This window comes from Sycon ciliatum, chromosome 9 (assembly GCF_964019385.1).
Source record: "Sycon ciliatum chromosome 9, ocSycCili1.1, whole genome shotgun sequence".
Lineage (NCBI taxonomy): Eukaryota > Metazoa > Porifera > Calcarea > Leucosolenida > Sycettidae > Sycon > Sycon ciliatum.
The window spans coordinates 12,280,094-12,292,330 of NC_088651.1; the positions used below are offsets into that span (position 1 = coordinate 12,280,094).

Consider the following 12,237-nt stretch of genomic DNA (forward strand, 5'->3'; position numbering starts at 1 on the left):
ATTCTGGGTCCTTTGTTATTCTTGCTTTACGTTAATGACCTACCTTCAGTTGTCCCCGATGTTAGTTTGTATGCGGATGACACTGGCCTTATCTGTTCTGATTCCTCCCCTGCACAATTACTCTTTACCATGCAGCATCGCATCAACAGCACTGTCATGTGGATGCAAACGTGGAAACTCCAGCCCAATATAGACAAGACAGAAGCCATGTATATTTCTTCATCCCCTCCTGATCAACCATTATACTTCCCTGACTCGACTATGCCTATCCGTGTTGTTACTCAGCACAAACATCTAGGTGTGATGTTTGACTGCAAACTCTCTTGGGCTGCACATGTCAACTGTGTATGCAAGCGAACCAGTTCAGCATAAGGGGTACTACAACCACATTGCACTCATTTGCCCATCCAGCGTAAACTATTATTTTATCAGTGCTATATTCTCCCTATATTCGACTATTGCGATACCGCTTGGTGTGGCCTTTCTGACACAACTCTGAACCAATTAGAAGTCCACCATAGATTTACACTTAAAATTCTTTACAACAAGGATCGATGTTTTCCTTCGGATGCCCTTTATCGACTTGCACACACTTCTCCTCTCTCCGTTCGTCATAAGCACCATCTCTGTACACTGGTTCATAAAATATTTCTTCATAAAACCCCTTCACACATGATGAAGTACAATTGGTTTTCGACAAACTCAACCCGTAACGCGCTCATCCTGCCTCTTGTTAATGGCACAAGGATTCAGAGAATCCTTCAGTAGTCTAGACATTTGTCTTCACCATGCGGTCTGGCCTTTCGGTGTTCTTTTGCAATGAATAATAACAGGGTAGTCTGTGTAGTTTTCCTGTGGATTCCCGGTGGATTTTAGAATTGAGATGAGCCGCCTCGAGACCGGCCTTACGCTGGTGTGGAGTGTACGCATGACATCAGAAGATCCGATTCCGCTCGACCAAGACTAGGCTTTTCCACATTATGTTTTGCATAATTTTTGCATCTTGGGGGTAAAAATGAATCCCGGGTATAAAAATGCATCTTTCATGATTTTTGCCAGATTTTCTTCAAAAACAACAAGTTTTGCGTTATTTTGCCAGATTTTCTTCAAAAACAACACATTTGGCGTGATTTTTGCGGATTTTCTTCAAAAACAACAAGTTTTACAAGTGTAAGCTAAACTACGCGACCATACATACATGTACATAGAGGCATTTTCTTGTGCTGGCAGCGGCAAGACTTCCCTTTTTGTGTAGATCTAACCCAGCACCTGACGTAACAAGACTCTTGTCAGTCTTGAAATACATGTATGCCACAGCATGATGATGTGCATGCATGCACGGGTACTGTACTGTGTCATGTTCCCTACTGCTAGTACTGGACCCTAGCCCTGAGCCTGAGGCCTGATGCCAACACTGTTACATGGTTATGTACTGAGTCTGTACATGCTTCGAATCAGGAGTCGTAAAATACCGGTATTTTATGACTCCCTGCTTCGATTGCATTTGGCAGCCATCTTGTTGTCATGGCAACGGGTGAATAATTTTCGCACATTGGGTGATTTTTTGAATATTTTTAGTTTTTTTTCAAATCTAACCATTTTTCGAGAAAAACATCATTCCCCCAAAAAATCGAATTTTGCATCCACACCTTTCCATTATTTTTTCGAATATGTAATGTGGAAAAGCCTAACCAAGACCCTATGGAGAGCTGGATCAGGCGTTGCACACTCTGGGGGGTTATGTACTCTTGCTATTACGCATCCTGTCCGACGGCAAAAGAGGGTGCGGATTTAGTTTTTCTGCACGTTATCAGCAATGACTACTGATCTTCAGCAACTTGCCTGGGTCTCGCGCATCCTGTCTATGCTTTCGTAATGCCAACACAATGCTCGGGATAGCACTGCTACTGATCTTCAGAAACTTGGCCTGACTCTTACTCACTATAATAAGACTGTTGTAATGTTCATCGTTCCCAAGCGATGGTTGGGTTTTCCCACAATTTCATCATACTGTTGTACGACCTGCTATACGACATCCTTATACCGTACAACACCGTACTGATGTCTTTGATGGTACGGTATGGGATAGGTACGGGATAGCGCCAGGCATGCCGATGGCACAAACAAACACGGAATTAAAGCTGTGTGGACCCTGGCTAGCGCCAGACGTTACTTTGTAGGGTTGGTTCACATAAGCAAAATCGGCGCCGCAAGACATCGGCGGTGAGCCAGCTCCCGATCCGTTGCGCATACGGTTCGAGTACCAAATCTACTGTAAAGTAGTACAGAATGTGCCAAATGCTACGACAGGTTTGCCAATTGAAGCTTGAATTCTTTGTTTCTTCAGTAGTTCAAGGTCTTTCGGTGATGGCCACTCGGTGCTACCTTTTACTGGAGATCATGAAAATACTTCTACACACTTTATTGCAGTCTAGTAAGCGATTGTGTCGAAATTATGCTTGCAAACGTTGGTGAAGTCACAAGAACTTGCCTATGTATCCATCATATTTTTTATTTGTTTCAATTGTATTTGTCTCATAAGTTGCACAATAATCAAGCAGATCATCCGAGAAGGACGGGCTGGTATGCTGACTTATTTGCCACTTTGAAGCGACTACAAGAATGGCGAACGGACCTCCTCTCTAGCTTCAATTTAGGAAAATTTAGGACACGTATTGGTTTGATATTTTGACAAAGTCTGGCTCCCGGCAGCCGGCGATCACCGGCGCGAACGGTTCACAAACCACTTTTGGTCAAAATTGTACGGGATCGGCGCCGGGGCAGATCGCAAGAGTTGGGCACTGTCCAACTTACTTTGCCGGCGGTCCCTTGCGATATTTTACCGTATGATTTTGTTACGACTGCACTGGTTCACATAATCGTAATGCGCCGGGAGAGGTTGCAAGAGGCCCACTCCCGTTGACTCCCGGCGCGTACCGGCGATATGTGAACCAACCCTGAAGTAACGTCTTTTGCATAGCTACGGGAATAAACCCTAAAATAAACCCGGTACTGTCTGTACACGACTCCCTGACTCCAAACTAGTAAAAGGACAAAAGTCTCCAAAGTCAAAGACGCGCACGCACAAAGACAAAATTTTAATTATTATAAAATTAATTAATAAAAGTAAAGATGTCGACCAACTCTGTGCAAGTGCAACCGGCGGATTGCGGAATGCACGCCGCGGCGGCGCAGTCAGCGCAAGTACATGATCTACACGGCGCACGGCGAGTCGCACTGACATCAGGCCTTTTCACTTTCACTAAGTTTCAGGGCACTACCATTGACTACGAGTACTTGCTAGACCCTAGCAGTAGCACATACTTAGTACTGCCATACGATACATAGCCGGCCTAGGCCGTGATGATGAGACTGTACAATGACCATGATGACCATGATGACAGTCATGTAGATTTTGTAAAGACAAGTAGACTTACGTACTAGTACTAGAACTCACTAATATTTTGTGACTAACTGTGTAGTTTGGTTTATGCACTCGGAGTCGTAGCTGTTGTTGCATCGGAGAATCACAACCTGCGCGGCAGAAGAGACAGTGACTGCTTCCGCAGCCATCGCATGCTCTAGCAGTACCTGTAGTTTTACTAGTTTTACCTGTGTATCTACATGATTGGGTAGACGTCTACCTGTACTGTCCGTAGTCTTTGATCTCGCCTTGATCTCTGTCTAGGCTACTCACTCAGACTCAGTGCAGTCGCTGCCCTAGATATAGAATGCTAGATTTGTCCGTGTAGTGCGACGCTCACCATCTGGCTAGCATAAACGGGTTTTGTGTTGGAGATACAAGCACTAGATTCGGGCGGAAGTGCCGCCGAAAGAACGCTTCTGTCTGTCCGTGCCACCTGACGCAAGCCAACGCGCGTAACGGAAGCCTTGACCAGCAAAGGCAAAGGCTCCGTACCGTGCTCCGTACTCGCTCGCTCTCCGTATCTACTGTCCTGTAAGAATCTCCGGAGAGCCAGTGATTCAGCAGGCCTGGCCAGGGCAGAGCTGATTCTCTATCTCAACTAGCAACAGTAGTACTACTGGCAACACGTTTTCTCTGCGGGGCGAGACGACGTGTCGTGGCCTGAGCGCCAGCGACCGGGTACCGGGTGTCCTCTGTCCCGTCACGCTGTGGATGTTTGCTGTTGACTCGTGCGGGCGCAGGCGATGGGAAACAAATGTTCTGGCTCGGCGAAGAAAAAGCCGGTGAACGGACAGAATGACGGACCGTCTCTGGAAAATCAAATGTGAGTTTCTGGCTCCCTCACTGCCGGTATTTTGTAGCGCAGTCATGTATTTTGTTTGAAAACACCTTTGCTGGGTTGGTGTGAATCTGGTGTTCCGGTGTTGCAGTACAATACTACTGATTGTTGCTTCGCTCACTCCAGTGTTGCTGCAAGCGTGGGTGCTCCTGTGTATGTCCCCCCCCCCACTGGCGCTACTGTGCACTCCACGTATGTACGGTATGAGCGCACGCACACACACGCACGCGCGCGTTACTACTACTAGTATTATTTTCGTGTGCGTGCAGCACTTCACGATCGTGACGCTCCACAGCGATATGCAAAAATAAAACATCGCGAAGTAAAGTTTGTTCGGTGCACACACATTCTCTCTCTCTGTCTCTCTATGTTTGAATGAAGCACTACTAGCTTCGCGTTGGCCCACACCAGGGGCTAACTGTGCGGCTGTGCTTCTGACAATATGCTGCCAGGTTCGTGTTCTGTCAGCGTAGGTGTCTATGTTTTCTCAATCCGTCGTACTCCTGGAGCTACCCTGCGACGTTTTGTAGGTGCTGGCGGTCCATGGTGGGTGTGTGGCAGCTGTTGACACGTGGCTTCAAGATAAGGGCACTGCATGTCAATGCAATAATATGTCACCATACTGCTGGGTGACAACTCACAAGGGAAAACTAGTTCAAGTCGATGATTCGTTTTGTGATTGTCTTGTGGTCTGGTTCATGGTTTGGTCAGGCCCACCTTTCAAGTAGTGCTTCTCTCTGATAGCAAGAGTATATCACGCCCAATAGAGCGCAATTCGACTATGGGTGCTGTTTGGACAGAATTTATATTTATTTATTTATTTTATTCCAAGCAATACATGGCTGGGGTAGCCAATGACCACTTTGCGTGGCAATTTGACGTCATGTTTACGCAGCATTGAGCACTGTACACGGATTATCAGACGAATCCAGAACGTGTGGTGGACCAAAGCTCATCTGATCCTGTACAAATTATGGCAAAGAAAAACGTGTGATGCTTTGTTGTAAATCACTGATGCAAGGAGCATTGCACCATAAATAATAACATCAACTTGAAATTCTGTCGGGACAGCAGGGTATGTGGGAGTTGCACACTCTTGGGGGGAGGGGGGGGGGGGGGAGGGGGTATGTACTCTTGGTAATAGCATGGTGATTGGATTTGACAGCTGTTGGAAGGTCCTCTGCGATGGTAATATGGGTTTGCTATAATTATAGTGAAACCGGTCTAATTCTAATACCGCTCAAGGGACCTTCAAAACGTGATCTCTGTTACCGGGTGGTCTTCTTATCCAGGGTCGTTTGACTGGAAATAGCATCTCTTGGTGCTCATTTCAGTGGTCTTCTGAGACAGGTGGTTGCCTTGACACGTTCTTACTGTACTCTAGGACATGTTATTATAGCGAGTCGCAAATTCAACTACTTATTGCCTGCAATTCATAGGTTTAACGAGAAGATACGACCTTATGTGTGAGTGGGTGCCTTGGAGTTTGCGGACAACTAGAAAAGTGTATGTGACAGTAGCATGTTTAGTTAGTTTTCACTTCACCGTAGGTACAGGCATTGCTTCCTTCTTGATTGCTTGCCAACTACTGTAAATATACAAATTTTCGGCAGCTATTTAATTTCGGCTATATTCGGCACCGACCCAAAACGCCGATGAAATTTTTCACAGCAGCTGTCGCACTATACCATGCCCTCTACCCCACGCCGAAAATAAATCGCCGCCGAAATGTCAAAAATCGTGAAGTGCCGAGATTTTGTATACTAACAGTAGTAGTACATTGTACTTGTGTTGCTGCACCTGTGTGTAAGTGAAGCAATCAGTTCCTACATCCGCGTTACCACGGGCTGGGACGTACAATTATGGTGAGAAACGAAACTAGTTTAGGCAGTAACCATGATTACGTCCCAGGCCATCACCATGCCTGATTGTACCAGGCTGGCAGATGCTGTTGCACCTGTGTGCGAGATCATCATGTCAGAGAAAAATTTGTTGGGTTTACGTAGCCTGGCTAAATTGTGTGCTGTGGATCAGTGTCCATGCCTGATGTCATTGCCGGATGTCATTGCCGGATGTCTTGTAAAATGTGTATACCATGACTGTGTGTGGTGACAATCCCTGTTGCTGCTGCTGCATTAAACAGGGATTGTGCGCAGTGTGTGGGTGTGCGTGCATGTGTGGGTGTGTGTGTATGTGTTGTGTGTGTGTATGTGTGTGTGTGTGCATGTGTGTATGTGTGTGTGCACGCGCACATGTGTGTGTGGTGACATGTGTGTGTGGTTCAGCCTAAAGCAGGGATGTTGTGCTGTGTCAGTGTGGGATACAGTCAACCCAAGAAATCAAAACCATCATTACTGTATCACTTGTGCTGTGTCCAAGAGCAATGCATTCCAACATGCAATGTTGAACTGTGCAGTGTGGCATGCAGCCTGCCAAGAGGCCCAAACCATCACCACTGTATCACTTCCGTTGTTTGTCCAAGAGCAGTGCATTAATACATGCAATGCTGCATTCCCATCTCCACCCAAAAACTCAAGTGCTTGCGATTCATCCCCATTTTATCAAAGCTTATTTTCACAGGAACATCTTGTGAGCAACACTGGCTCCCACAGTCAAACACACCAGTTCACAAATTCATTTGAGGACAAAAATCGAGATCTGGAGAACATGTTGAACGGTCTCTGCTGGAATGACATCTACTCAGTGGTTTGAGCACCGCTGGCCTCAAGCAAAAGCCCATGGTTCAAGTCGTGGTGGTGACCGTCAATTTTTTCTTCAGACTTTTCCCGTTTGCATCTTTCCCTCGAACCAATGAATAATTTCCTTATTAAAATAGAAGAAATCACGTGGAAACGAGTTATGAAGGAACTACTAGTATCCACGACTGTGACAAGATAAAAAGCAGTCAGAATGTGTGATAATTGGGTACAAAACTGACATGTTACTAAAACATTCAACGACCTGATCTATTTTAATTATATTCATTGGCTCAGTATCCCCTTAGGGTTGGTTCACATATCGCCGAGAGTCACCGGAAGTGGGCCTCTTGCAACCTCTTCCGGCGCATTGCGATTATGTAAACCAGTGCAGTCGTAACAAAATCATACCGTAAAATATCGCAAGGGACCGCCGGCAAAGTTGGACTGTGCCCAACTCTTGCGATCTGCCCCAGCGCCGATCCCGTAGAATATTGACCTAAAGTGGTTTGTGAACCGTTCGCGCCGGTGATCGCCGGTGCCGGGAGCCAGACTTTGTCAAAATTTCTAACCAAGACTCCTCCTAAATTTTCCGAACTTGAAGCTAAAGATGAGGTCCGTTCGCCAGTCTTGTAGTCGGTTCAAGGTGGCAAATTAAGTCAGCATACCAACCCGTCCTTCTCGCATGATTTGCTTGACTGTTGTGCAACTTATGAGACAAATATAATTGAAATAAATAAGAAATACGAAGGATACATAGACAAGTTCGTGTGACTTCATCGACGTCTGCACGCATACTTTCGACACCACCGCTTACTAGACTGCAATAAAAGGTATAAAATTAGTTTCATGATCTCCAGTAAAAGGTAGCACCGAGTGGCCATCACCGAAAGACCTTGAACTGCTGAAGAAACCAAGAATTCAAGCTTCAATTGGCAAACCTGTCGTAGCATTTGCGCACATTCTGTACTACTTTGTAGTAGATTTGGTACTCGAACCGTATGCGCAACGGATCGGGAGCTGGCTCACCGCCGATGTCTTGCGGCGCCGATTTTGCGTATGTGAACCAACCCTTAGGAAGGCTCAGCACTGTATCTGAGTTACATAATTTTCTTCAAAATATGTTTTACATTTCGGTCAGGAAAAAATGGGGATGGGGCTAAACATGAGCAGCACCGAGAGTATGTACAGGTCTACTCTCCACATAACGTAATCCATGCGACCACGCAAAAATTATGATTGTTATATTATGTAGAAAACTGTATGTAAAGTACGAGGTGTACCTCAAAATGAAGGGTATTACAAGGCGGGTTCAACCGTGCAAACAAATACACACTGTACCATCATCAACATCAGATACCATCAATGCCGCAGAATAGAGAGCTTCTGCACACCGAAAATTCGAACGAAGTTTCGCGACTGGCCTTGCGAAAATGTGTACAAACTTTCGCACGAACTTTGTGATCTGCACATTTTCGTAATTTGCACGCGCCAAGTGCACGTACACCATGACCCTACGAAAGTTCATTTCGCGTTCCCTGCAAGTTTCACGTCCAAAGTTGCGAAAGTTCGTGCGAAGTTTCTCACTTCGTGACGTAGAGCGAAAGTTCGTACACACTTTCGTTTTGCAGAACCTCTCTAATATAGTGTGTTCCATTCCGTCCAAGGATTTTGCCCATCCTAAGATGGGCAAAGTAGCTAATGCCCATCCTAGGATGGGCACTGAGGTGGCCTGTTCTCGGATCGATCGATCAACTTGAGATGCACCATATAATAACATAAATCTACTAGCGAGGTTTATGTACAAGTGAGAGTTCTGTGGAGAGCAGACCTGTATGACTGCATTCAAGTGTACATTGCTGTGACAGGACGCCTGGTTCCAGTTTCGCGTCTGTTTCCCATACCGTTGTTTTACTTTGTACATCGGCATGTTCAGCACAATTTTATGACGTCATGGCAAGTAGTTTTGCCCGTGTTATGACATCATTAACGAGAGAGGTCGCGCCGAGGGTCTTCTATGCTGGCTTTGATGTACTTGAGTACATCTATTGGCCGCTCTCACGCAATCCCTTGATCTCGTGGTATTTGTGAAGATTGTCGGCCCTTCACACACGCGCAACCACACACCCCCCCCCCCCCCCCACACACACACACATACACACACACACACACACACACATGCGTACACACACACGTGCGCGCATACACAAACACACCCACACACACACGTGCGCACGCACACACATGCCCACATACAGGATAGAGGGGCCTGGTTAGGGTACGGGTGCGTTGTCGCATGCTTTTGGCATACAGTACTGCTGGGTGCAGAAGAACTGAGGGTCAGCCTCCTAGCTTACACCATTATCGTCTTCATGTATTAGTCTATGCACAGTTGAGTCTCCGTGTATACATTGCTATTCTGTACTTGATGGAGTTCTAGCCTGTGTTGTTGTTCCTGAGGCAGAAGATGTGCAGTCAGATGGTGACTCGGTTATTAGTATACCCGATGTCATTGTTTACGCGGTTGACAGTATTACTGTAAAAGCAGAAATTTAAAGTTTCCGAAATTTTTACCGAAAATAAAACACACCGAAAATGTCGGTATAGTACTAGTACACTTACCTGGAAAACGGGTTTACCGAAAATTTCCCTCCACCGAACCGCCGATTTTGGAGAATACCGATAATATTACAGCACCGAAAATTTCTGCTTTTACAGTATATCCTGAAGCTCCAGTGTTTAAACGGGGTAGGTGTCAGTATTTCGTGACAAAAAAATCTGGGTGGGCCATATACATGTAGCGGTACTCTAGTGTGGCATATATCCCGGACAACATGGTGTATAATTATGTATGTAACTTCACTCCAACACTGCAATCACGATCTCTTATTTAATATATTGGCAGTGAAGACACTGCTGCCATGGGAGTGCTGGAGGAGTGAGACTACTCTGCCATGGGAGTGCTGGAGGAGTGAGACTACTCTGCCATGGGAGTGCTGGACGAGTGAGACTACTCTGCATGGGCTTTCCTCTGTCATATGGACACTTAGTTTGACAGAATATTACAAAGCAGAGGACGCACAGTGCTGGAAAAAAACCCAGTGGTCCTGACTACCACCATCATGGGTTGGCAAAGTCATGACAAGCATTTGAACCATATGAGTCTGACCCTCGTTATACGAGGGGTGTCTCTCTCTCTCTCTCTCTCTCTCTCTCTCTTTCTCTCTGTCTCTCTCTCTTTCTTTCTCTTTTCTCTCTTTTCTCTCTGTCTCTCTCTCTCTTTCTCTCTCTCTCTCTCTCTCTCTCTCTCTCTCTCTCTCTCTCCCTCTCTTTCTCTCTCTCTCTCTCTCTCTCTCTCTCTCTCTCTCTCTCTCTCTCTCTCTCTCTCTCTCCAGTCAGATGTCTCCTTAGTCGCCAAGGGGAATCGCAGAGACCTCCTCGAAACCGTTGTAGAATGCTGGGAGGATTATCCTGCCGAGAAAATGCGAAGCTAGTGGATGTGCTTGAGCGACTCGTTTCACGGCACAATGGAGGTCGCGGGTTGGATCGAATGAATATAGTTGACACCGATTCGTACACAGCTCTGGAAATGAAGAGGACATAGCCCAAGTGCCGCGTCGTATCATCACTGCAGCTGGAAAGAATCTGAACGAAATGCGAGCGGAAGCAGCGACTGTTGGCCATGCGGAGGCAGCGTCGTCAGGTGACAATGACACGAGCGACGAAGACTCTGAATAAACTCAATCTCATTCGCCTGACTTGCTTTTTCTTTGATCATAGCTTGTAAGCAGGTTCGATAATGCCACGAGTGTTATTTCAAGTCAAACGGAACAATTCCGGAGCTGTGCGCAGCCATAAAAAAAGTCACGAAGTTTTTGTATACGGAGGAAGTACAGTCAACTTCGCTTATAACGACACTCGGCGGGGCATCAGAAAAGTGTCCTTATTCGCGAAGTGTCGTTATACCCGAAGTCTCATTATATGTATTACAGTTAGATGAGACTTTGCTCTGGGCATGGAAATTCTGTCGTTATTCGCGAACTGTCGTTATATCCGCAGTCGTTATTAGCGAAGTTGACTGTACATACATACATTGTCCGACTTCTGCCCTTTTACGCTGTTCCCATTTCTGCAGGTACTTCTTTCCGGACATGAGCAAGGTGCAGGCGGAGGAACACCTCGGCCAGTGCGAGGGTCGCGGCACGTTCCTGGTGCGACGCAGCCAGACCATCGCCGGTGAGTTCTCCATATCGGTGCGCAACGACGAGATGGTGAAGCACTATCGCATCCAGCAGCACGCGGTGCCGCCCTACAAGTACTTCCTGTCCCAGCAGGCCTACTTCGACACGCTGCCCGAACTCATTAACTTCTATCAGGAGAACACCGGTACGGGAGGGCTGAGACTGACGACACCCGCCCCCAGGACAGTAGCCGGACACCCGAACTCCTACGTATGACGTGACTGGTCTGAGGTGGAGCAGTGGTTGAGAGAACCTTGCCCCGCCATGGCCGCGTTCACCTCCAGGTGATGGTAAGGTTTCGCTGCCAATGGAATGTCTCGCTGTTTTTGTGTGGTGAGTCCGTGCTGTGCGGCGTTATACTTACGTAATGCTGCTGTTTGAGTGTGCTGATCTTGTCCCGTGTGTACTGGTGTGTGTGTGTCCGTCTGTCCATGTGCATGCACGCACGTGTGTGTGTTTGCGTGGGTGTGTTTGCGTGTGTGTGGGTTTGTGTGTGTGTGTGTGTGTGTGTGTGTGTGTGTGTGTGTGTGCGTGCACATGTGTGTGTGTGTGTTTATGTGTGTGTGTTCGTGTGTGTGTGTGTGTGTGTGTGTACGCGCGCGCGTATAATTCTGTTCCACAATGGTGCACTGTTTATTGAGTAGCGAACCGACCAACACTATTCTGTCTATATCATCATTGCCCACACATAGAGAAAGATTGCACACATGTGAGATCTATTTGACATTGCTTCTATCTTGGCTTAGCAGCTGGACTGATTCTATGGTCTTAGTTTTCTCCCTGAATCACACAGTGTGTGTACATGTGTATATGCTAACTAGCTAGTGGTAACATTTTTGTATGGGTGGCAAAACACCCCGTGCAAGACCTATCAAATGATGACGCAATGGTATAATCTCCGACTAAAGCATCCCAAATTATGATGCAATCAACTGTACAATTTCTGCATTGATGCAAATTTGCACGCTCTTGGGAGTGATGCATTGTGAATAAACATTAACGTCTGTGAAGGGCAAAGATGCGGGTTTGTCTCAA

General features: G+C 46.5%; 1 protein-coding gene across 1 annotated transcript; it reads left to right on the plus strand.

Annotated features, from left to right (window-relative positions):
- The first annotated feature begins 3,438 nt into the window (after window positions 1–3,438).
- Window positions 3,439–12,237, plus strand: LOC135825297 (tyrosine-protein kinase STK-like). The gene is made up of 2 exons (XM_065338036.1): window positions 3,439–4,250; window positions 11,097–12,237. Exons 1-2 carry the CDS (start codon window positions 4,171–4,173, stop codon window positions 11,416–11,418), a joined length of 402 nt encoding a protein of 133 aa, XP_065194108.1. The 5' UTR covers window positions 3,439–4,170; the 3' UTR covers window positions 11,419–12,237.